The sequence below is a fragment of the Schistocerca piceifrons genome, chromosome 1 (assembly GCF_021461385.2).
Source record: "Schistocerca piceifrons isolate TAMUIC-IGC-003096 chromosome 1, iqSchPice1.1, whole genome shotgun sequence".
NCBI classification, from domain to species: Eukaryota; Metazoa; Arthropoda; class Insecta; order Orthoptera; family Acrididae; genus Schistocerca; species Schistocerca piceifrons.
In genome coordinates this window covers 704206005-704229619 of record NC_060138.1, presented here as the reverse complement: position 1 = coordinate 704229619, position 23615 = coordinate 704206005, and the positions used below count along the sequence as shown (strand labels likewise).

Sequence of the window (23615 nt, the reverse complement as noted above, 5' to 3'; positions counted from 1 at the left end):
GGAAGAGATTTATACAATCTGCAGCTAACACCCACCCGAGTGACTAAAGACAATGACTCAGCTTTGTAATACATTGCCTATAATTGATGGTAGAAAGGTACCATTTTACCAGTTGAGTCCCTTTCCCAGCCAACACTACAAATGTCACTGACAACATTGTTTTTAGGAACATATATTACATAAAATCTCACTTAATAACTGAAAATAAGTATTTATTAAATAAACTGGAAATAACTCCACCATATAAACACAAGCTAAGTGAAGTTATTTTGTTTGCTTACATAACAGAACGGGACAGGAAGCTGCTGTACACTATGACTAAAAATCAATTTCACCTCTATCAGTATAGAACAGTCAGCAGAATCTGTCCATATGCACTTGTTGTTTTAGTATTATTAGTAACTCATACCTATATTTCATATAGTGTTAATGCACTATGAAGTTTCTTCCTGTGACATAGTGAGGTTTCCCCTGCTTGCTCTTCAGTTTTCAGATCTATCCTGCAACCTACCTTACCTCATGCTTTTACCATCCACCCCCACCTTCTCCACCCTTTTACACCCACAGAGCACAATTTCTCCTTAATATGACTCTACTACAATTAGATGTGGTACTCACATTTAATATTTGTTCTTAACCCATTTCACTCAAAAATAAACATTAATTTTATACCAGTAAAATACTATTTTTAATAATCTGCTATTTTTCCATATTTCTAATACTCTGCGACTTTTACATCCCCCACAATGTGGAAACTATTAGTCCAAGAGAAAATAATGGATAGAACCATTTTTGTAGGAAATCTTATGTTGTTTTAGTTGTGTACTGGGAACTTTTTGCTAGAGGCTGCACTTTTCCAGCTCACAACCCACTGGTAGGAATTTTCAGTATGTTGTTCATGACACTTTCTCCTATTTGTGACTACAAAAATTTTCCCCCCAGTTTTCCTTCATTGACTCAGCTATTAGGGAAACACGGTGACCATAACATAATTCTTTCATATTATACATTTCAGCCTCGGATTGCACAAGTAGCATCATTACCAATTTTGACATATTAGGAAGCTGTCATCAGATGATTTGAGTATGTTACATAGTAACTGATGTCAGTTGACATAACGTTTTCATATCATCCAATGATGACTTCATAATACATCAAAACTACTAAAACATCATTTTGTTTTTATAGTAAAAAATATCTGGTTAATGTTTCCCAATAATTACTGTAGCACATTTTTGCCAAAAAAAGAAGAAATCATATTCCGAAAGTTAGTTGCAAAATATAGGACAATTCATTATGAAATATGCTTACTTGTTTCTACGTGTATTTGTTGTTGTTGTTGTTGTTGTTGTCTTCAGTCCGAAGAGTGGTTTGACACAGCTCTCCATGCTACTCTATCCTGTGCGAGCCTCTTTATCTTCAAATAAATACTGCAACCTACATCATTCTGAATCTGCTTACTGTATTCATCTCTTGGTCTCCCCGCTATGATTTTTACCCTTCACATTCCTCTCAAGTGCTAAATTGGTGATCCCTTGATGTCTCAAAATGCATGCTATCAACTGAGCCCTTCTTTTGGTCAAATTGTGCCTCAAATTTCTTGTCTTCCTACTTCTATTCAGTACTTCCTCATTAGTTATGTGGTCAACCCATGTAATCCTCAGCATTTTTCTGTAACACCACATTCTGAAAGCTTCTGTTCTCTTTTTATCTTGAACTATTTATCGTCCATGTTTCACTTCCATACATGGCTACACTCCAGACAAATACCTTCAGAAAAGACTTCCTAACACTAAATCAATATTCAATGTTAACATATTTCTCCTCTTTTCTTGCCATTACCAGTCGAAAGTTTTATATTCCCTCTACTTCAACCATCATCAGTTAATTTGATGCCCAAATAGGAAAGCTCATGTACTATTTCCAGTGTCTTGTCTCCTAATCAGATTCCCTTAGCATCATCTGATTTAATTTGACTACATTCCATTATCCTTGTTTTGCTTTTGCTGATGCTCATCTTACATCCCCCTTTCAAAACACTACGCATTCCATTCAACGGCTCTTCCAAGTCTTTTGCTGTCTCTGACAGAACTATAATGTCATCGTGAATCCTCAAAGTTTTTATTTCTTCTCCCTGAACTTTAAATTGTACTCCAAATTTTTCTTTGGTTTCCTTTACTGATTTTCAGTAAGTTGGTAGCAAGTACAATTTTTCTGTGATCATCAAATATACATGTATGTACAGATTGTACATACATATGTATTTGATGGTCACAAAAAATAGTACCTGCTACCAACTTAAAACAACTAATATATATATGTGGATGGATATGTGTGTGTGTGTGTGTGTGTGTGTGTGTGTGTGTGTGTGTGTGTGTGTGTGTACCCGTCCTTTTTCCCCCTAAGGTAAGTCTTTCAGCTCCCGAGATTGGAATGACTCCTTACCCTCTCCCGTAAAACCCACTTCCTTTCATCTTTCCCTCTCCTTCCCTCTTTCCTGACGAAGCATATATATATATGAAACAAATGGGATTTAAATTTTTATGCGTTATTCTATGTGATGCCCTCTGTTAACTTCAAGTGATACCTATGAGATTATATGGAAATAAAATTCTGCTGTAATGTCTGTGTCTAGTGTGGTTGGTACATGAACTTAAGTACCTTGCAGGATGCAGTTATGACACTATACAAACATTCTACTCCTGACATTGTAAATACATGAATATGTACTGTAGAAATTACATAGTCCATTTACTCCTTTTTACTTTTAAACTGAAGTCAGAACAAAGATTCCAGAGTGAATTTTCACTCTGCAATGGAGTGTGCAATGATCTGAACTTTCAGGCAGATTAAAGCTGTGTGTTCAAGTGGGGCTACCCAATTACAACCCACAATCAGCCCTCACAGCTTTCCTTCCACTTGTACCTTTTTACTTACCATCCAAATTTCATGGAAGTTCTCCTGCACACATTTTGGATCTAGCATTCTTGGAAGAAATCTTGTCACTAACCCATACACCTTTTCTTCCAGGAGTGCTAGCCCTATACGGTGTGAGGGAGAACTTGTGAAACATAGCGTAAGAGTCTAATTTTGTCAAATTGATTTTCAAGCAAAACAATCCAGATTAAAGACTATCCGAGATTGTCATGAAATCACATGCCTGCTGAAAAATCATCTTATTTGCACTTTGAATACTTATATATCATCATGGGATTCTACCGCACTTCACTTTGTTTCCTTTTGCTTCTAATAAACTCTCACTTGATAGGGCATTTTATATGATTTGGTCTCTCAAAATCTGCCCCGTTGCACTTTTCTGTTTTTTCCAGCTCAAAAGCCAGCGATGGCAATTTGAGAGGTTTACTATATAATGGTGATAATATGGAAGGACTTTTTCAACATTAACACAATCCTATCAGACATAGCGTTTTTACTGTTCACATTCTTTTGTGTTACTCAAGGGAAGAGTATACGGTAGGTTTCATGGTGTGCCACACCTGAAATCTGTGCAAAACACAGAAGTGACAGCACCTCCTTTCCAGCAAAACAGCTTTTTTCCCTTCCTTTAATCACTGACTAAAAAAGAATTCTAAAATTTCTTTTAAAAATGCAGTTAGACTTATCACAGGATCTTTGCATAGATTTATTTCAGTAGTTCTAAATAAATACACTCTAAGAACACAGAGGTGGAAACTTTACAATTATGAATTGTGAGATACAAAACACTCATGTAAATACTGCACATAGAACATTTATCTTGTTCAGATCACAAAGACATTCATATTTTGAATGTGAATCAGTAATAGAAATCACAAAATGCCTTATCAAGGATTGGTAGATTCATTCCAAGGAACATAACATGTTACAGATATAGGAAAGAAATTTCATCACCCATCAGAAGGGCATTGTGGGACGTGGATGAAGTTAATGTTTACTGTTTCCAAATTGACAACAGTTGGACTTGTACTGAAGAGTAAGGGAGGTCATATAATAAAACTACCTCAAGGAATACATCCATTGCCATATATTCAATGCAAAAATACCCAAACACACATACAAAATGTGCAGGTATCCACTTTTCACACACTATGTAAAGTGTAATAAAAGGCACACCTTCTATCTGATTTTGTACATTAAATTGCTGAATAAGAGGAGATATTTATCATCGCAAAAGATTGACAGTAAGAAAAAATATCTGAAGAAACAATCCCCAGTAATGTCACACTGCAGAAACATCTGGAATAATTATTTATATTAATTTCAGGAACAGAATATGATTTGAATACTGATATGTTTAAGCACACTGTGCAGATTCAAGGCCCATACAATGGAATTACCATTCATTCGTCTTCAGTACTTAGGTTCTTGCTAAGTATTCCTGTTTTCGCGTGCGCGCGCGTGCACACACACACACACACACACACACACACACACACACACACACACACACGAGAGATAAAGTGAGAGGGGGGCGGGGGGGGTGTTAATTCACAGCTCCAGAACTATAAACACAATCTAGTTCATTTTTGTAGCAGCACAAGAAAAATAATCTCAAAATGCTTACTAGCCTACAGTGCAAGTCTTATAGAAGCTCTGCACTCACTGACAACAAAAATACAAAATATTTGGAAAGTAAACAATTACTACCTAAAATATTTAGATATAGCCTGCAATGTGACATCTACATAATGGTATTCCTGACAATAAATTTATTATTTTTTAAGTATGTTATAGACATCTACAAAAGATTAGAAGTTCTAAGGTATGTGCACATACTACAGCTTTAACAAGAAATGCATAAGTTACAAACCTAGACCTTCAGATATCACAGCAGAATAACAAGCCACGAAATAAGAAAATGACATTACATGCAATACTGGGATACTGCAAGAAAACTTGTGCACTACAAGAAAACGGATAGAAGAAATTGAGAGAGAGAGAGAGAGAGAGAGAGAGAGCAGGATCTTCTTATGTATATAATTATTTGAAGACATTATTTGTAAATTTTATCAATCTTTTCCATTTTCAGCTATGAGTCAGTGTGAGAAAGAAAAATCAGAAATCATAAGAACAGTCGAGATTTTATAAGATTCCTGTAAGAGGAATTAAATTTACATGAACATCTGAAAGTGAACTTCAAGCGAAAGGAAACTTCACTCTTCAAAATACCTTGAAATATTCCACAACTTAATGAGAGACAGGTAAAACAAAGTGGTGTTGTAAACTGTCTTTTTAGTTTAATGTAATAAAGGGCAAGATGCCTTAAACAGATCTTTCGATAAGGAAGAGACAGAGAACCTACACATGAATCTTCCATAAAAGATGTTATGCCTTCTGCTGGCAACTCCTTGTGACATGAGGCATACCCATGTGACAAATCAAGGTGCAAGACTTGTCCCTTCCCTCATAAAGTACACCCTGTTGCATCAGAGGCAGGTTCACTTGTGAAAGCAGCCATATTACTGCAGTATTGAGCACCATTCAGTTGGCCGCACTTTAAAAGACACTCTCACATTTCCTACAGCTGCCACCATGGCATGAAGGCACTGCCACAAACGCTTAGGCCGCTGCCAATGACATGCAAGAATCACCTCTCTGGAGCTCCATCTGTGGGTCTACTTAATAAGTTCAAACATCAATATTATGAAAAGGATAGTTTGCTAATCACCATATAGCAGAGATGCTGAGTCATATTTAGGCACAACAAAAAGACTATGATAAACAAAGCTTTCAGCCAACAAGGCCATCAGCAGAAATAGACAAAACACATACACCCAAACACGCACGCATGTGCAAACACAATTCACACACACATGACCTCAGTCTCTGGCTGATGAGGCCGCAGCCAGAGACACTGTGTGTGTGTGTGTGTGTGTGTGTGTGTTTTTCCGTATTACCGATGGAGGCTTTCTTTGCTGAAAGGTTACTTTCTGACAGTCTTTTTGTTGTGCCTACCTGCAGCTCAACATCTATACTATATCGTGAGTAGCAACTATCCTTTTTATAATACTGACATTATTCCATCCTGGATTTTCCACTGTTCAAGTTCAAACATCAATGCACAGTGCCCATTTGGGTATTCACCGTTTCATAATATTTACGGCTTTCATAGTGGTCACATTTGTCATCTATGGTATAGTCATTGTATTGAAAACTGACTGAATTATAAATGTGTGTGTGTGTGTGTGTGTGTGTGTGTGTGTGTGTATAAACACTCAAATATACTGTTAGCAACTGACACTGCAACTTCAGCAAACAAAGCTAAGTATTACTTTTACTATTTGTTATCAGATGTAGAATAAATTAATATCTGAATTCTCTGTCCATGAACCACATCTGGTCCTCGTTCCTGTATCCACTAAAGAACTATGAAGCATGGAACGGAAATTACAACAATTATATATCATTCCATTGTAACTTCTTAATAGCCTTTTATGTAGGCTTGACTACCATCTAGCTGTCCACCCAAATGAATGGCCCTGTCAACATATGGATACAAGCAAAGCTGACCACCCAGCAGTAAACTATTCTCAACTTCAGAGCCTGTTTCAAATCTGTGCTACTTGGATCCCCAATCCCCTCTGCTCTAACTACATTAGCCCCCAACCCTTACACACTAATTCATATGTTCTATACTTTTTTACCCCAGGCACCACCTCACCACCATCTCTGTTTGGTTTATTCCTCTATCACTTTGCACTCACACTGTTTCTCCTCTGTGGCCTTCTTCCTCTCTTCTCAACATGATCTACATCTTCCTCTGTTCCATCTCTCATCCTTCATTCCTTTCACCCTCTCTTCTCCTCTCTGACCTTTCCTTCTTCTTTGTTTCTCTTGTTCTCTCCATCTGAGACACCCTGTCATCTTATCGAAGCTGCAGTTCCAGGACAACTTGGCTGCATATGTGTGTAACTGTGTTTCTTTGTTATCTCTGAGTAAGGACAGTGTCCAAAAGTTTACTTAAAACTTTATTTTTGATAGTCCACCTGGGGCTTCACACTGTCATATTAATTTCATAAAAGTTGCAAGTATTTGAGGTTTGAATTTGGTTTGAAAGTCTTCTTCTTCACTTTCCTATTAGGCAATTTATTGCTTGTTGTGGTTGTCATGCTTTCACTTGTTCCTTGTAGACATTCATGCTGCTTTCTCTTTGTTTCCTCTAATTGGTATTATTATTATTATTATTATTATTATTATATGAGGCCTGTTCAAAAAATTCCAGATCATTCATAATTTTGTGACAATTTTGTGTTGGAGCGACACACAGCTGGCATCCCAGCACATGCCTATGTTTAATGTGTAACTGCCGTAAGTTTCATTGTTGTATGTCTGTTAATTATTGTTCAGTACTGTATTGAGTAGCATGTTGTGTCACACAGTTTGCGAATTTCAAGATAGCAGAGTTAGAGGAGCGACGCGTCTGCATTACATTTTGCATGAAACTCAAAGAAACCTTTACAGAGACTTACCAAATGATGCAGGAAGCCTATGGTGATGTTTACTTAGTCGTACTTGGTGTTACGAATGGTTCACATGGTTTAAAAATGGCTGGACAGACGTTAAAGATGACCCTCATCCAGGACGACCTTCAATGTCTACCAAAGATGCTCATGTCAAGAACATCAACAAAATTCATGCCACAGGGACAAACTGTTAATCGATGGTACTATCAGGATGTGCTGCAATGCCTGCGAGAAAATGTGAGAAGGAAACGACTGGAAATGTGGCGAGACAATTCATGGATCTTGCACCATGCTAACATACCCACACATTCATCCCTGTTGGTGTGTAACTAATGCACAAAAACTCTCCAGACATCGCCCATGTGGACTGCTTTTTTATTTCCAAAGGGGATGGCCCAATTGAAAAGATGATGATTTGCAACAGTAGACAAGAGAAAAGAAGATTTGCAGATGGCGCTTCATGCGTTCCAGCAAGAGACGTACCAAGATTGCTACTGGATTTGGAAATGTGTTGGGAGCGGTATATCAATTGTGGAGGAGAGCATTTTGAAGGAGACCACGCACAATAAGTAAAAGGTAAGTGTAGAAAAATTCTGCGGACAGTTCTGGAATTCTCTGAACAGACCTAGTATGTTGTGTATAACTACTTATTCTCTAATGTTATCATTTACAATTCAGTTTGGTTTTTTATTAGTTTCACAAATATTTTAAATTTGCTAATATTAGATGTAGCCTAGGTGGCATATCATCATGCTAAACATCTCCAGAAAACAGAAGTATTCTTTATTTTAAAAGATACTTGTTTTACATGTCAGAAGTGTCATTAGAGAAGTAATATAAATGTATGAAATTACATATGCAGAATTAATTCGGGTTTCAGTGGAAATACTTTTAGCACATCTGAAAACACAGAATAGCCACTTGAAAAGAAAGGGGGGTGGTGGTGGTCGGGGGGGGGGGGTGATCTACATGTTTTTCACCTGCAAATAAATACTATTACCTGTGTTCACATGTCAACAGAAATATGTTACCAATATGGTGTATTTTGCTGTAATGGATTTTTATACTGTTATTATAGCAAGTAATATATTCATACAAGAAAGGTTTTTCTTACATTGTTAGAGTAAGTAATATGTTTGCCAAGGCAACCATGCTCCCTCCCAAAATTTTCTAAGTAAGTAGCCTACAATTACATATACATCATATCACCACATTCTTCTTTGATTCACTTACAATATTGATACTTTCAGAAAATAGAAGAAATATTCATAATCGTATCACAATATCAGTGACTATCATTTGTCCAAATTCTCTTTCAATGCTTACTACACCTGCAGGTGAAACATTATCATCTCAATTTTGATTAAAGAAATGCCAGATACATGTTCATAGAATACCATTAAACATTCATACTTTCCCACCAGTAGTGTGTTGGAGCGACATGCGGTAGGCATCCCTGCACATGCCTGCATTTAATGCATTACTGCCAGGAGTTTCACTGTTGTATATCTGTTAGTTATTGTTCAATGTTGTATTGAGAAGATCAATGTGTCGCACAATCAGCGAAATTCAAGATGGCAGAGTTAGAGGAGCAATGCGTCAGCATTAAATTTTTTGTGAAACTCAAGGAAACCTTTACAGAGGCACACCAAATGTTGCAGGAACCTACGGTGATGAGTGCTTAAGCCACATTAGGTGTTACGAATGGTTCACAAAGTTTAAAAATTGGCGGACAGAAGTTAAAGATGCCCCTCATTCAGGACGCCCTTTGATGTCTACCGACAATGCTCAGGTCAGGGACATCAGCAAAATTGTGTATGCCAATCGAAAACTGACTGTCCAAGAGATTGAAGCTTCTCCAAGGCCAAAGAAATCTCATCAGGTCAAGCTAATTGTCAAAACCATGCTGATAGTTTTCTTTGACTTTGAAGGATTGATTTGTCATGAATTCATGTCACAGGGACAAATTGTTAATTGATGGTACTATGGGCACATTGCGATGGCTGCGAGAAAATGCGAGAAGTAAATGGCATGAAACGTGGCAAGACAATTCATGCTTCTTGCATCACGATAACAGCTGCAAACAATTATCCCTGTTGGTGCGTACTGTTGCGAAAAAAACAAAATCTCTGTGCTGCCTCATCCTCCACACTCTGCAGACTTTTTTTTTTATTCCCATAGTTGAAAATGCCATTGAAAGTATGGAGATTTGCAACGATGGACAAGATAAAAGAAAATTTGCAGATGTGCTTCATGTGATCCAGCAAGAGGTGTACTAAGACTGCTTTCGAAAGTGGAAACCGCATTGGTAGCTGTGTATAAATTGTGGAGGAGAGTATTTCAAAGGAAACCATGGACACAAGTAAAAGGTAAGTGTAGAAAAATTTTGTGGAAAAAGTTCTGAAATTTTTTGAACACGCCTTGTACATCGCTCATATGAGAAATAAAATTACACAGTGTATAGAGTTTGTTAAATACTACAGCTACAGTAGTTGTGAACCTGATCCTTTCTTCCCTACAATTTCAATCATCACTGGTGTATTCAGTGTGGCTTGAGTAACAAGATGATGATGCCAAGATCAAAACTTGAGAGATGCCGAAATCAAAGCTTTGAGGTACATGAACAGATAGTGTTGACATTAGACATCCAAAAACATAATGTGGAATTGGCTTGTTTTGTATTCAAAAGTTTCTGGGCCTCATAATGATTGGAGGTGAAAATTAGGTCTTTCAAAAAAGTGGCTTATTCCATAAAAAGGCAAAGTTCTGGGCTTGAGTTCCAATCAAGCTCAAAACCTTAATCTCTCGGTAAGTTTCTAAACAGTGCACACTCCACTGCAGAGGGAAAGACTCATTCTTGAATGTGTACTGATGACCTTACCTGGATTTTACATATCTTGATCAAACATCAACTAGGCATGGACATCACATTTGCCATCAGTAAATTCAGAAGTATACTTGAAAGTCATTTGTAGTTCATATCTTTTTTTAGTGGCTGCATGGCTAATTTTTTTATCCTTATATAATGAAGATTGCAGCTGTAGGCCAGTCATATCCTGCCGCAATAGTGAAAAGCTTCAAGACTATTTCAAGCAGTTTTAACACAATATTCCAGCCATAATGAACATTCCAACAGCAGCACTGTCACTGTCACTGTCATACATGCACTAACATGAAAATCATCACTAACAAGGGGGCCACAGTTACACAAGGGATGATTCCTGTGGTTAATGGGACCAGGCAGACAGGATTTTTAGGATAAAGCCACAGTCCACACAGACAACATTCAAGAAAAATAGAAGCTTCATGTACACTCCATAGGGATAAAGCTAAGGGTAGTATCAATTTACTTCATGAAAATGTCAAGGGAATAAAAAAAAAAGTAGATGAGCTGTCAGTGCATTTAGGTGATCTCAAAAACAAGAATGAAATTGATATACTTCATCTGCCTGAACACCATGTAACTGTGGGGATGTAAAGTGTCAGTATAAATGGGTATAATTTAGCATCTTACACTTGCAGGTCTAGCATGGATAAAGGAGGAGTTGTCATTTACACAAAACAAGGGTATAAGTACAAAACTGTAGAAGTAAGCAAATTTTGTGTTGATCAGCACTCTGAAGTTTGTTCATGTGAACTACAGCTAGATAATATAGTGTTGACATTGGCAACAGTGTACAAGTCCCCATTAGGAGATCGGGAGCTATTCATAAAAAAAGTTTGACACTCTATTATGCTGTTTGTCAGACAAAAAGTAGAAGTTATTAATCTGTGGTGATTTCAATGTAAAATGTCTCAGAAATTCCGATAGGAAAAGTGAACTAGAAGTTTTATTAATGACATATAACTTAGAATAAGCGATCAACTCCCCTACACATATAACTCAAAACACTAGTCCTCTAATAGATAATGTATTTACGCAAGAAGAGGATGAAAAACTAACACTTGCTTTCCCTGTGATAAATGGTTTATCATGATGCCCAATTGATTAACTTACAAAAGCTAGCAGGGTGTACAGTTCAGAGACCATTAAGTAAAAATGTAAGGCTGGTCAACCCGGTATCTACAGAGCACTTCAGAGAAAGATTAAGAAATGTTAATTGGAGAGATGTATATAATGAGACAAATGCTAATGATAAATGCAACATTTTTCTTGATAAATTTATATCCCTTTTTGAACAATGTTGCCCCAAAAAAATTACTAAATTTAGTACCAAACAGTTTTCAAAGAAACCTTGTACTACTATAGGTACTAAAGTGTCTTCAGAAAGAAATAAAAATTGCATGGGACAGCAAGAATTAGTACAGACTCAGAAGTAATTTTACACTATAAAAATTATTGTAACATACTGAGAAAAGTTGTCAGAAAATCATAACATATGTATGTATATTAGAAATGAAATTAACAACTCAGACAATAAAATTAAATCAATGTGGAATGGTGTTACAAGAGAGACAGGAAAAGTAATCACTGGGGTAGGTACTATTACTATGAAAGAGAATTAGACCATCTTAACCAACAGTGCAGAAGTAAATAATGCATTTAACAACAATTTCCTAAGTGTAGGTGAAAAAATTGGTGAGAATAGTTCAAAAGAAAAAGCCAAGCAGTACATGGGAGAGTCAGTTTTGAGAAATACTTGTCAGATTAATTTTCATCTAACAACCTCTCGTGAAATAATTAAAATCATTAAATCTTTTAAAAATAAATGTTTTGTTGTAGTAGATGACATCCCTAACGAGATATTAAAACAATGTGGAGCAGTATTCCCCCAGACAGGTTAAAATATGCCATTGTCAAGACTCTCTACAAAAAAGGGGACACCATAGATGTCAATAATTACCGGTCATTACTCTTGCTTACAGCATTTTCAGAAATTGTTGAGAAAGTAATGTATTCAAGAATGGTTAGCCATCTCAACAGCAATGGGATACTTCGTAAATCATAGTTTGGATTTCAAAAATGCTGCTCCACAGAGACAGCAATATACAATTTAACTTCCCACATAACAGAGTCTTTAAACAGTAAAATGTCACCAAAAGGAATTTCCTGTGACTTATCCAAAGAATTTGATTGAGTGAACCATGTCATTGTGTTACAGAAATTACAATTCTATGGTGTAAGTGGAACAGCATATGAGTGGTTTAAGTCATATCTACAGCACAGGAAGCAAAAATTTTCTTTATATGGTTCAAGTGATTTAAGGAAGTTTCTCACTACATCTAACAGGGGTGAAATTACATTAGGTGTTCCACGGGGTTCCATCATAGGTCCCCTTCTGTTTTGGATACATGGGAATGGCCTCCCTTCATATCTGAAACAAGAAGCTAAATAGACACTGTTTGATGATGATACAAGCATCATTATTAATTCAGGAAAAGAAACTCCAATAGAAAATTACACAAATAATGTCTTTGGAAAAGTTATCGATTGGTTTTCTGCGAATGGGCTCATTCTGAACTTTGAATAAACACAGTACATCAAATTTTCTTCTGCATGGAGTAAAGTTCCTTCAATAAATATAACACATAAACAGAAGTCAGTAGCCAGGGTAGAGCATACGAGCATACTAAGTTTTGGGTGTACATATAGATAAGAATCTTAATTGGAAAATTCATATTTTGGGTCTCCTAAAGTGACTAGGTTCAGCAACTTTTGCAATCAGAATAATTGCCAATTTTGAGGATATAGAAATTAGTAAGCTAACATACTTTGCATATTTTCACTCTCTGATGTCATACAGAATAATATTTTGGGGTAACTCAAGATTTAGGCAAAAAGTATTGACTGCTCAAAAGAAAGTGGTTAGAATAATGTGTGGGGCTCATAGTCGCACATCTTGTAGGCACCTGTTTAAAAGGTTAGGAATTCTTATAGCAGCCTCACGGTACATTTACTCAGTAATGAAACTTGTTTTCAACAACATGGGCCAGTTTGAAAACAACAGTGACATTCATGATTATAATACCAGAAGACAGACAGACTTACACTATTCTCTATTTAACCTATCTTTGGCACAGAAAGGGGTAAAATATGATGCTGTAAAACTTTTTGATAAATTACCAGATGAAATAAAATGTCTGACAGACAGCAGCAATAGTTTCAAAAATAAATTAATATCATATGTCATTGACAACTCCTCCTGTACCATAGATGAATTCTTGAATAGGAATAAATAAATCTACTGGTATAATATATGCATTTTGTGCCATTTAAGCGAGTGGGGTAGGTAACAAAAATTTTAAGCTTAAAAAAAATTAAAATAAAAAAAACCTTGATTCTTGTGCACATTTCTTGTGCACTTGACACGTTCCACATCGAAACTGTTAGCGTGAGACTGATCAATGGAACATGTAACTAACAAACTAACTAACATCCAGTGTATACCCAAAGTGCACATCTGAGAGACAGATGTGGCAGAATGACACGATAGGCTTTTATGCCACATAGTATCTTGACTCTAAATACTGAAATGTTGCTTACTACCCACCTTATTGTGTTCACTCTAGTCTTGTTAACTGCCAACTTAAAAATGTGACCTATATTCTTAAAAGAGACATAAAATACAAAAGATAGAAGAGAGAATAAAATAAACATGAAAAAAGGAAAATATACAAATATAGACAGACAATGTCCAAGCAGAACAAGGAAAAAAGATTGCTCTCATTACAACATTCAGCAATGGACTAGAATCTATTATCAGCTATTGCACTAAAGGTGTGGTTTTGTTGTGGCATGATTCCAAACAGCCTCTCCATACTCTGTTCCCACCTTACAACCAACCTTAGCAATGCTCTTATTATGCAGATCTAACTCAAAAATGGAATCCAAACTACAACAAATCACAAAAGAACAGAAACAAGAAGAACTGAACAACAGTCCTTGCAGAAGATTTTTCTGCTAGTTTCCTCCAGTTCTCAGACAAATGCCAGACCAAGTATATAAAATTATTCCAAAAGGATAGTAAATCAAAAATTAAATATAACAGAAACCCCAGTGATAAAACAATGTGTCACAACCAAGCTTTCAGTCAGAATAAATTGCCACTGAACAACTGCATAGCTCAGCAGCACTCGACATTACAGTGCTATCACAGGGTGAATCTTCCTCATGTGTAGGTTTCACACCATTTCAGTCAGAATCTGACTCCTTTGGTTGGACATGAAATTCAAATACCTTGGTCAAGTTGACGCCCTTCTATTTCTGCAACAAGTTTTCGAGACATTTAGACATAGAAATCTTCAGAAATTACCATGTTAATATATGTTCAAATTCATAATAGTGAATCTGCTTTATGTTTAGTAGAATATAATCATTCTTTTGTTTTCTACAAGGATGAAACTTATATGATACAACTGTTAGAAACATACAGATAGGTCTGAAGGTTGCTGATGAGTGTAAAGCAACAGGAATATTGTTAGTTTTGACAGAGAAAGCAGGAAAAATAAATTAAGAACGATGACATACATGTTTTCTGATACAACAAGAAAAATAATATTGGCTCTGACCAATAATATTTTTAAAAAATTCAATGACAGTAAACTCATAACTGACTCAAAATCAATATTTTTGCAGAACAATAAGCCATACTGCTACATGTCTGGTAACCATTCTGGCATGTAATGATAATGTTATCTTCATCCCAAAATCATTGTCTGAGGCAAAAGATGTAAGCAGCGGGAGAAAAAAGTACTGGGACCAACTGGTGATCCAATCCATGGTCATTTGTATTCACAGTTTAGCATTTACCTACTGAGCCACATCATTAGCTAAACATAACACAGGTAAAAAACTGCATAGGACCTTTTTATACACTTTCTTATAGATTTCAATGTGGTTAAACGAAAAAAATCCCCAAAAAAGTTCCAATATGTCAGCTTTTTTTTTTAACACAGGTTTTTGTTTATATTTAGCTTAAAATTCCTGAGTAACTTAAACTTTAATATTCTCTTTATAATTTAACACATTAATTCTATCAATTAATGCTGGACTTGACAATAAATGAAAAAAAAGTTGTTACTCATTGAAGGAGGGTAGTGGTAGGAGGAGGTGGATAAAGTAGTTTTTTTTCATTAGGAGGAAGGTCACATGACTGTGTCTAAACATGTGAAATTAGTTTACTGTAAGTAATATTACTGGTGATGTTGAACATGTTTTGATGTGTTATCTGTAACAACATGTTATTAGATGATGTTTCAGTGAGCTAATTAAGTTCAGTATCTCACTAGCCATCTACTGCAATATCTCAGTAGCTATCTAACACCACACTCACTTTATATCCAGCATTCAAACACTACTGTGCCTGTGTTTTTGTTTCTGGAATCTGGCTTACAGAGGTTGTGTAATTTCAACCCGACTGCTTTTGTTATGCTCGTGGTAAAAGATCAACAAAGAAAAATTTGTGCTTTTTTTGAAGGAAGTTTATTTTGTGAATTTCAGATTGAATCTTGGAGATCAAGACAAAGCTTGGGTTAAACATAAGGTGCACAGAAGTTATGAGGAAGATCTTTGTTTCTGGTTTATTGGGTAAGAAATCTCATTTTGTTTTGGCACTGCTATGATATGACACGAACAGAAAAATAAAACAACCCTCTGCTACTTCTGCTCGGTAGATGTGAAAGGATTTAATACAGAAAAGGAACAAAAAATCTTACCTTGACCCTGACTCAGCTGTTCATTCAGTGTCTCATGGGTATGAAATATCAGCTCCACAGCTACGTTGCAATTCAGATGACATCCAGAGTGAGTTGTCAGAGAACTCAGATACATCCACTTCCCAGAATGAATCTAGCTCAGATTTTATTGTTGGTAGAGACCTCAAATTTTTTCTTAGAGTGAGCTGAACGACTTAGTAAGAGACCTAGGTCTTATAAAAGATGCTGTCAAATTGCTAGAATCAAGGCTGAAACGAAAAACTAGTTATCATCTGTGACCTCATTTTCATGTTAGTACAGGCATTGACAGACAGAATTGACTCTGTCATTTCCTAAGGAGGGCAATCTGGTTTATTGTAATGATTGTTCATGGGCTCACGATGTGTGCTGAAATTAAACATGCTTCACCAGAAAGATGCATATCCACTGATTCTTTGAAAGCTTGCCTCAAAGCAGTCTTGCTGCAAAAGGAAACTTATTTGTATCTCTTCCTATGGAACATTTGTTTCATGTGCAAGAAAACTATAATGACTTCATTATGGTTCTTGAAAAAATCAAATGTTACGTGCATCAATGGATGGTTTGTAGAGATTTCAAAATACTAATGATGTTTTTTTAGTCAGCAGGGGATTATACAAAATATCCTTGCTTTCTTTGTTTACAGGATAGTAGTGCCAGACAACTGCACCACACAAAAACTGACTGGGCAAATTGGGAAAAAGTAATCAATACAACATTTATTCCACCAGGAAAAGTTTTATTACCACCTCTTCATATTAAATTGGGGCTTATAAAGCAGTTTTCAAATCACTGGCAACAGATGGGCTTTGTTTCAGATATCTGTATTCTAAGTACCAGAAACAGTCTGAAGTCATGTAGACAGAGGTAGTTTTCACTGGTCCCAACGTAAGAAATCTTTTATCTGATTCCTTTTTGGAAACAATGGGAGAAAAAGAAGTGTGGGACTCTTTCAAGAATGTAGTGCACAACTTTTTGAGAAATACTAAGGATCCCGACTACAAAATCATTATAAAATGTGCTGGCAACTAATGAAGCTAAGGGATGCAACATGAGCTTAGAAATTCATTTTTTTACTCTCCCATATTGACTACTTTCCAGAAAAATTGGTGGCTTGCAGTGAAGAACAGGATGAATGATTCCACATGAAGTCCATGAAGTCTATGACAACAAAAGGTGTTATGAAGGAAGATGGGATACCATTATGTTAGCTGACTACTGTTGGATGCTCAATCCAGAAACCAGATAAGAAATTCAGAAATGAATGCAGAGAAGAAGAGAATATTTCAAAAGAAGAAAAAATATATAAAAAAAAGTAGACCTACAATTTGAGTATAAATTAGACTTTTTTTTATCAGCTGTAAGAAAATATAATACATTTTGTTGACTGTAACAAGTAAATGCTTTTATTAAAAATTTATTTTCATTTTACAAAAAACCCTGCAAGTGATAGGATATTACTGAAATCAGTTTTAAGATCTGTGACCTCTCAAACACATAATTAAGCAAAAACTTCCCAAGTAGCTGGGATCTCTCTCTCTCTCTCTCTCTCTCTCTCTCTCTCTCTCTCTCTCTCTCTTCCCCCCCCCCCCCGCCCCTTGCAGACATATGTAATTTATTTCCTGATTACTAACACTACAATATACCCAAATACCCAAAGAAAATACTGCTCTGTGTGTCACTGAAGGTATGCTACAACACACAGTAATAAAGTCCACCTCTGTTTTCTCACAGCACAGGAGTCAACCCATTCAGAGTCCACTAAACAGTCACCTTGCAACCCCTGGCCAGCTCTACTCTGGTCAAATAACTATCTCCTTCATTCTGTTTACTCAACCTCTGATTGGGTTGATGCCTCCTATGGTAGTAGAAGAGGTAAGCTGATGGAGCATACTAGCTGGCTGGGTAGACAATTCCAAATTACTTGTTTGTTACTTGGGTATGCTTACCAGTTCCACTCAATAGTGACTGGGCAAACTGACTTAGGGAAACACAGGGTCCATCCTGTAATTTTTTTTGTTATATATTTCAGCCTTATGTCTCACAAATTGTGTCTAGGTCATCACCAGAGGATTTTTAAAGTGGACATCAAAAGACACGCCTGAATGGCCTATATACAGTTTTGCATAGGTGCCACATGTTAGCTTATACTCATATGACTTTGAAGTGATCTGTTTAATATGTTACAAGGAGAGGATGGACAAAAGTGTAAAAAGATGGCAAGAAATGCAAGTTTGAGCATAAATGCAGATGTTAGACAAGCCTGCAGATTGCACTGTTGTATTTGACCATGAACGGCACCCGTGGAATGTTTGCAACAAGTTGCAAGTGTCAGCCGTGGTCAGAACAGTGTTCTGCATAGCTGTGAGTCCATAATATCAGAGCTAAGTGAATTTGAATATGAGAAAATTGTTGATGCTCATATGATGAGTGCTCTGTAACCAAGGCAGCTGAAGTGTTTGGTTTCTCAAGGGGCACCATATAAAAAGATTTCTACCGCATACGGGGAAAGCAGAAAAACATCACCCATTAAGTCACAATAGGGGCAAAAGTTGTGTTGAGTTATCATGTCAGTGAAGAGAATTATGACAAAAAATTAAAGGATGACAACTGCAAAAGTCACTGCAGAACTGTATGTTGCATTTCAAACCCTCAGTACCAAAACAACACAAAGGAAACTCTGTAAGTGGGAACTGCAGGGTGAGGTGCAATTCCAAAACCATTCAGCTGAGATGGAAATGCTCAAAACAAGAAAATGTGGTGCCAAAGCCAATAAACTTGGACTACGGAGTAACAGAAGAAAATCATCTGGTCAGATGAGTCTTCTTGTACATTGTTTCCAACTTCTGGCTGAGTTTACGTGCCAACTGTGAATATTCTATGGGACCCACGGGTACTCTGCAAGGATGCATTACTATCAAGGATTATGTGAGCATTTTGGCTGATCAGGTCCTTACCATGGTACAATGTTTATTTCCCAATGATGATGCTATGTTCCAAGATGACAGGGCCCCTGTCCTCACAGCTAGCATCATCCAGGACTGGTTTTGTGAGTATGAGGATAAACTGTCACAGCTCCCCCGGCCACCACAATCATTTTATCTCAATATTATTGAGCCTTTGTGGTCCACTTTGGAGAGAAGAATGTGTGATAGCTATCCACCTCCACATCTTTACTGGAACTTGCCACTATTCTGCAGGAAGAACGACATTCTTCCTCACATTTATTGTTTAAATCCTACATCCTGATTCTCTAGCACAATTTCCATTTCTATTTGATACATTCCATTTGTTGCCCTTCCATCTTTCTTGCCTTTCTTCCCCTATCATTTTCATTTGTCTTCTGTGGCTAACTCCTTGTGAGTTTTGCTATCACCCAACTCCTCATTGTTTCTTAGGTCAGACTGAACACCCTCCATAATGAAACATCATCACAGTTATCAGACTATAGGGAGATCGGATGCTTCCATCTCAGATAGCTGACCACCACCACAACATGAAGGAAAATGTAAAATATAAAATTTTCCAAAATAGGCAAATGTCTGGAGTTGGGCAAACCTCATGAAACACGATCATCATACTGGCAGGGCTTTTTGTGATTGTGGAGATGAAGAAATCATGATTTACATTTCAAACTGTTCGTCATAAACACTATAGTACTTCATGGGGGTATAATCACATTAATGTTCTGATAAACTTTAAGAAAGAACAGTATTTTTATTATTATGATGTCAGTAAGTATAGGATATATTCTGAATAATTCTATACATCTGCTAATACTTTTGTTAGTGTTTTGTCCACATAGTATGCTACCTTTCAAAAGATCTTGATGAAAATAAATTGACTGTCACCTCTGAGGGACTAATTACTGTATTAACAGAGTACTGTTGGTTCTCTGATATTTGAATGGAGCAAAATCAATGTCCTAACACATCCCAAGGGTGTTCCATTGGGTTCAGATTGGGACTCTGGGCACACCAGTCCATTTCAAGAATGTTAAGTGTCCACAAACCATTGTCTCAATGTGCTGCTCTATGACAGGATGTATTGTCATGCTCATACAAACAGCCATGTCTTCAAGCTGTCTCTCTGTCATACACAGCACACAATCTTGTAAAATGTGTTCATATGCTTCTATGCCTAGTGTTTTGTTAAGCACAAAAAGAGACCCACACACAGTCAATCAAAAATATGCTATATAGTTACACCACCTCTTCCATACTTCACTGTTGGCACCACATATGATGTCCACTAATGTTCTACAGGCATTCAAGAAACCCAAACAAACACCTTCAGTGAACTGTCACATGGTATAGCATGATTCATCACTCCATTCACTTGCTGCCAGTCATCCACTGTCCATTTCTGCCAGTCTGCTGTCAGCAATTTTCCATGATCTAGGAGTTATTTTTACTTTTATTCTGTGGCTGGATGCCTTTCCTGTTGGTGCAATTGTCACTTACAACACGAGTGAGAAGGAATGAGTGCCTTTTAAAGTAGTTTAGTTGCCCTGCAGCAGTGTGAAGAAAACTGCTGTAAAGACCACTGAAAAATGGTTCAAATGGCTCTGAGCACTATGGGACTTAACTTCTAAGGTCATCAGTCCCCTAGATCTTAGAACTAATTAAACCCAACTAACCTAAGGACATCACACACATCCATGCCCGAGGCAGGATTCAAACCTGCGACCTTAGCGGTCGCGCGGTTCCAGGCTGTAGCGCCTAGAACCGCTCGGCCACCCTGGCTGGCAGAACACTGAAACATTGGATTTTTAGTTACTTTAGTGATACGTAATGTGACAGCCTAACAGTCAGAAGAATTTTATTCAAATGACACTAGTCAAGGAAAGCTGAGTACTCTGTTCATATTTTAACTGTTTGAGGATTGTGTTTCAGAAGTAGAGATGGGTTACCAAGCTGGCATCTTCCAAATGAGCATGAAGTTGCCAAAAAACTGCACTCATGAGGACTGGTGTAACAGACCAAAGGTTGTTAATACTTCACACAGATTATGTCTGGGACAAAATGTTTACATCAGAGATGTAGTCAAGAGCAAATACAAAACATATAACACGAAACCAAAGCAGTGTGTCAAGTATACACATATTTACTCAATTTCCATAATCCTTGGATATTTTCCTTTGCTCTTTGGTTCTTAAAATATGAAAAAATGCATGTAACATAGCTTACATATGCACAAGCCACAATCAGAATTTACTGTTTATGCACAAGAACCTTTCACTTTCTGGGAAATTTACCATCATAATTAGTGAATAAATCATGTAACTGCAGGTCACTAAAAAGAACCATTTACTAACCCATACAACATAAACAATGGCAAACCATATGAGTCATCATCCAAACATTTTTTTGCTCCTTGCAATCCATATACAATGAAAGCAATTTAAAAAAATGTGCAGGATGGTACCCACACCTCAGTATTCTACAGTAATGACAGTTATCTGCAAAATGTAAAATATTAATTTAACTGTAATGTTATTTTATGGATCTAGTTTCTTAATTAAGGTATGCCAATAGTAAACAGCATTTACTGAAACTGAACTGCAAATTCTCCAACCACTCTTACAACATTTTGGGTATAACTATTTATTACTTTTTAATATGAATTAGACTATATACAATGGCTACACACTAGTAGCCTTTCTCATGAACTTATATACTGACATGCCCAATAGCAAGAAACCTATTGGTTACTTGACTGTCATGGGCAAAAGCTTTCCTTTCCACTGATTCAGTATGCGGCTAATTCTGGGGGCTCCTTCCCTCTTTAAATGCCAAACACAATTTTACAGTAAAGCGAGCCATCATCACAAACTTCCTGCATTTCTTGACATGCTTCTGACCATTAATAGCAAAATTTTGTCACAGCACTATTTAGTAGTGCAAGGCTGTTACACTTTCTCTCTCTCTCTCTCTCTCTCTCTCTCTCTCTCTCTCTCTCTCACACACACACACACACACACACACACACACACACACACACACACACACACACACACACACACGCACACACTACACCTGTGCGTACTTCTTGGAAGCTGCAATGTCTGTTTCAGCACCTGACAGTGGCCTCAGAGATCAAAAAACCATTTTATTTCAAAACATTTAAAACAGTTTCAAAATGAGCATAACTGTAAATCATTGGTCCCATAATCCAACAGACAACTAATGTATCTGCATGTGTTGTTTAAGTTTCTCATAAATTGTACATCTTGGATGAACATTTATTTCAAATAACAACTGTAGATCATTAATCTTCAAGATATTTGCATCTCAGTTTGTGCACCTATTAACGGACAACTGCACCCTCCGCATTGCTACTGTTAGTTTAAGAAATCCAAAATATGAAAATTTCAATATCAATGCCACTTATTGCTTGTAAAATAATAAAGAAAATAGTTGTGACTAAGCTAGTCCATCAGAATGGAATCATATTGCTGATAAACAGTATGACGGTTGACATATTGTCTCAAGAGGGTGTGTTATATAATACACATACCATTTTAATAATTTCTTCCAAAAAATGCAATCTTGAAAAAATACTAAACAAAATGCAGTTTTGTAGATATGCTATGTAATTTTGCTTGTAGTTTTGACAAATATTTACAATTTAAAGAAATTCCCAACACAGATTCTACTGAAGAAAATTACACAAGACATGCCAACTTAACATATAGGCAATAAAAATTTGGGCCATTGGCAAAACAATATAAGCAATTAGTTAAAAATCTACCTGAAAAACAGGTGTTCTGAGAATATACATATGTAACTATGAGGATTTTTGTACATGCAAAGTCAGAACTAACTGGTAAAAGAGGCTATGGAACATCACACCAGATGCAAAGATATACTTACTAATACTGGCAGAGGCCTAATCCTGAACAACTATAGTGTGATAGGAAAAAAGGAAAAACATTTAATTAAAAATCTAATTCATAAATTTAGTTGTTTGGAAGATTAAGTAATTATAGTTTGTATGTTAATTAGTATTAATTATTTGTTTATAAAATCACATAAAATAAATCACGAACTTTAGATAAACATAAATGTTCTGAGTTTAAACTTACACATTACAATTCACACTTGCCACCATTTCTGCATTATATCAGTAGAAAGAGCACTTTTGAATTGTGTCACTCAACAATAATTTTTTCCCAAATTCAAGAGCTGATTATACTGTTTTCTAAGGAGTGAACTTGTGTTTTCTTTGTGGAATTCTATAATTATCCCCACATAATATGACTTGCAGAAATTACAAGTGTGTTAATTTTGGCAGAGTTTGTGTTAAGCACTGCAGTAATAATGGCAAGGTATGACCTGCTGTGTGAAATTTATGTGTTAAATATAAAGCAGTGTTTCTAAAAAGGAATTAGATATTAAAGAATAATGGGCAATCATGCAGTCCTGCACTCTAAACAATACAAATTTCTTTCAGAAACAAGGAGCTTTACTGCAGGAT

The 23615-nt window shown here is 36.4% G+C and overlaps 1 protein-coding gene across 3 annotated transcripts in view; it reads right to left on the bottom strand.

Annotated features, from left to right (window-relative positions):
• The window catches only part of LOC124710527 (peripheral plasma membrane protein CASK), a 558968-nt gene that overhangs the window by 125970 nt on the left and 409383 nt on the right, over nucleotides 1-23615 (bottom strand). Inside the window, exon 5 of one of the 3 annotated variants that reach the window (XM_047240932.1) lies at nucleotides 23012-23041. The exons of the other annotated variants lie outside the window; for them this stretch is intronic. Coding sequence (XP_047096888.1) covers nucleotides 23012-23041 — 30 coding nt within the window. The remainder of the gene's footprint in view (nucleotides 1-23011; nucleotides 23042-23615) is intronic. 3 annotated transcript variants of the gene reach the window in all.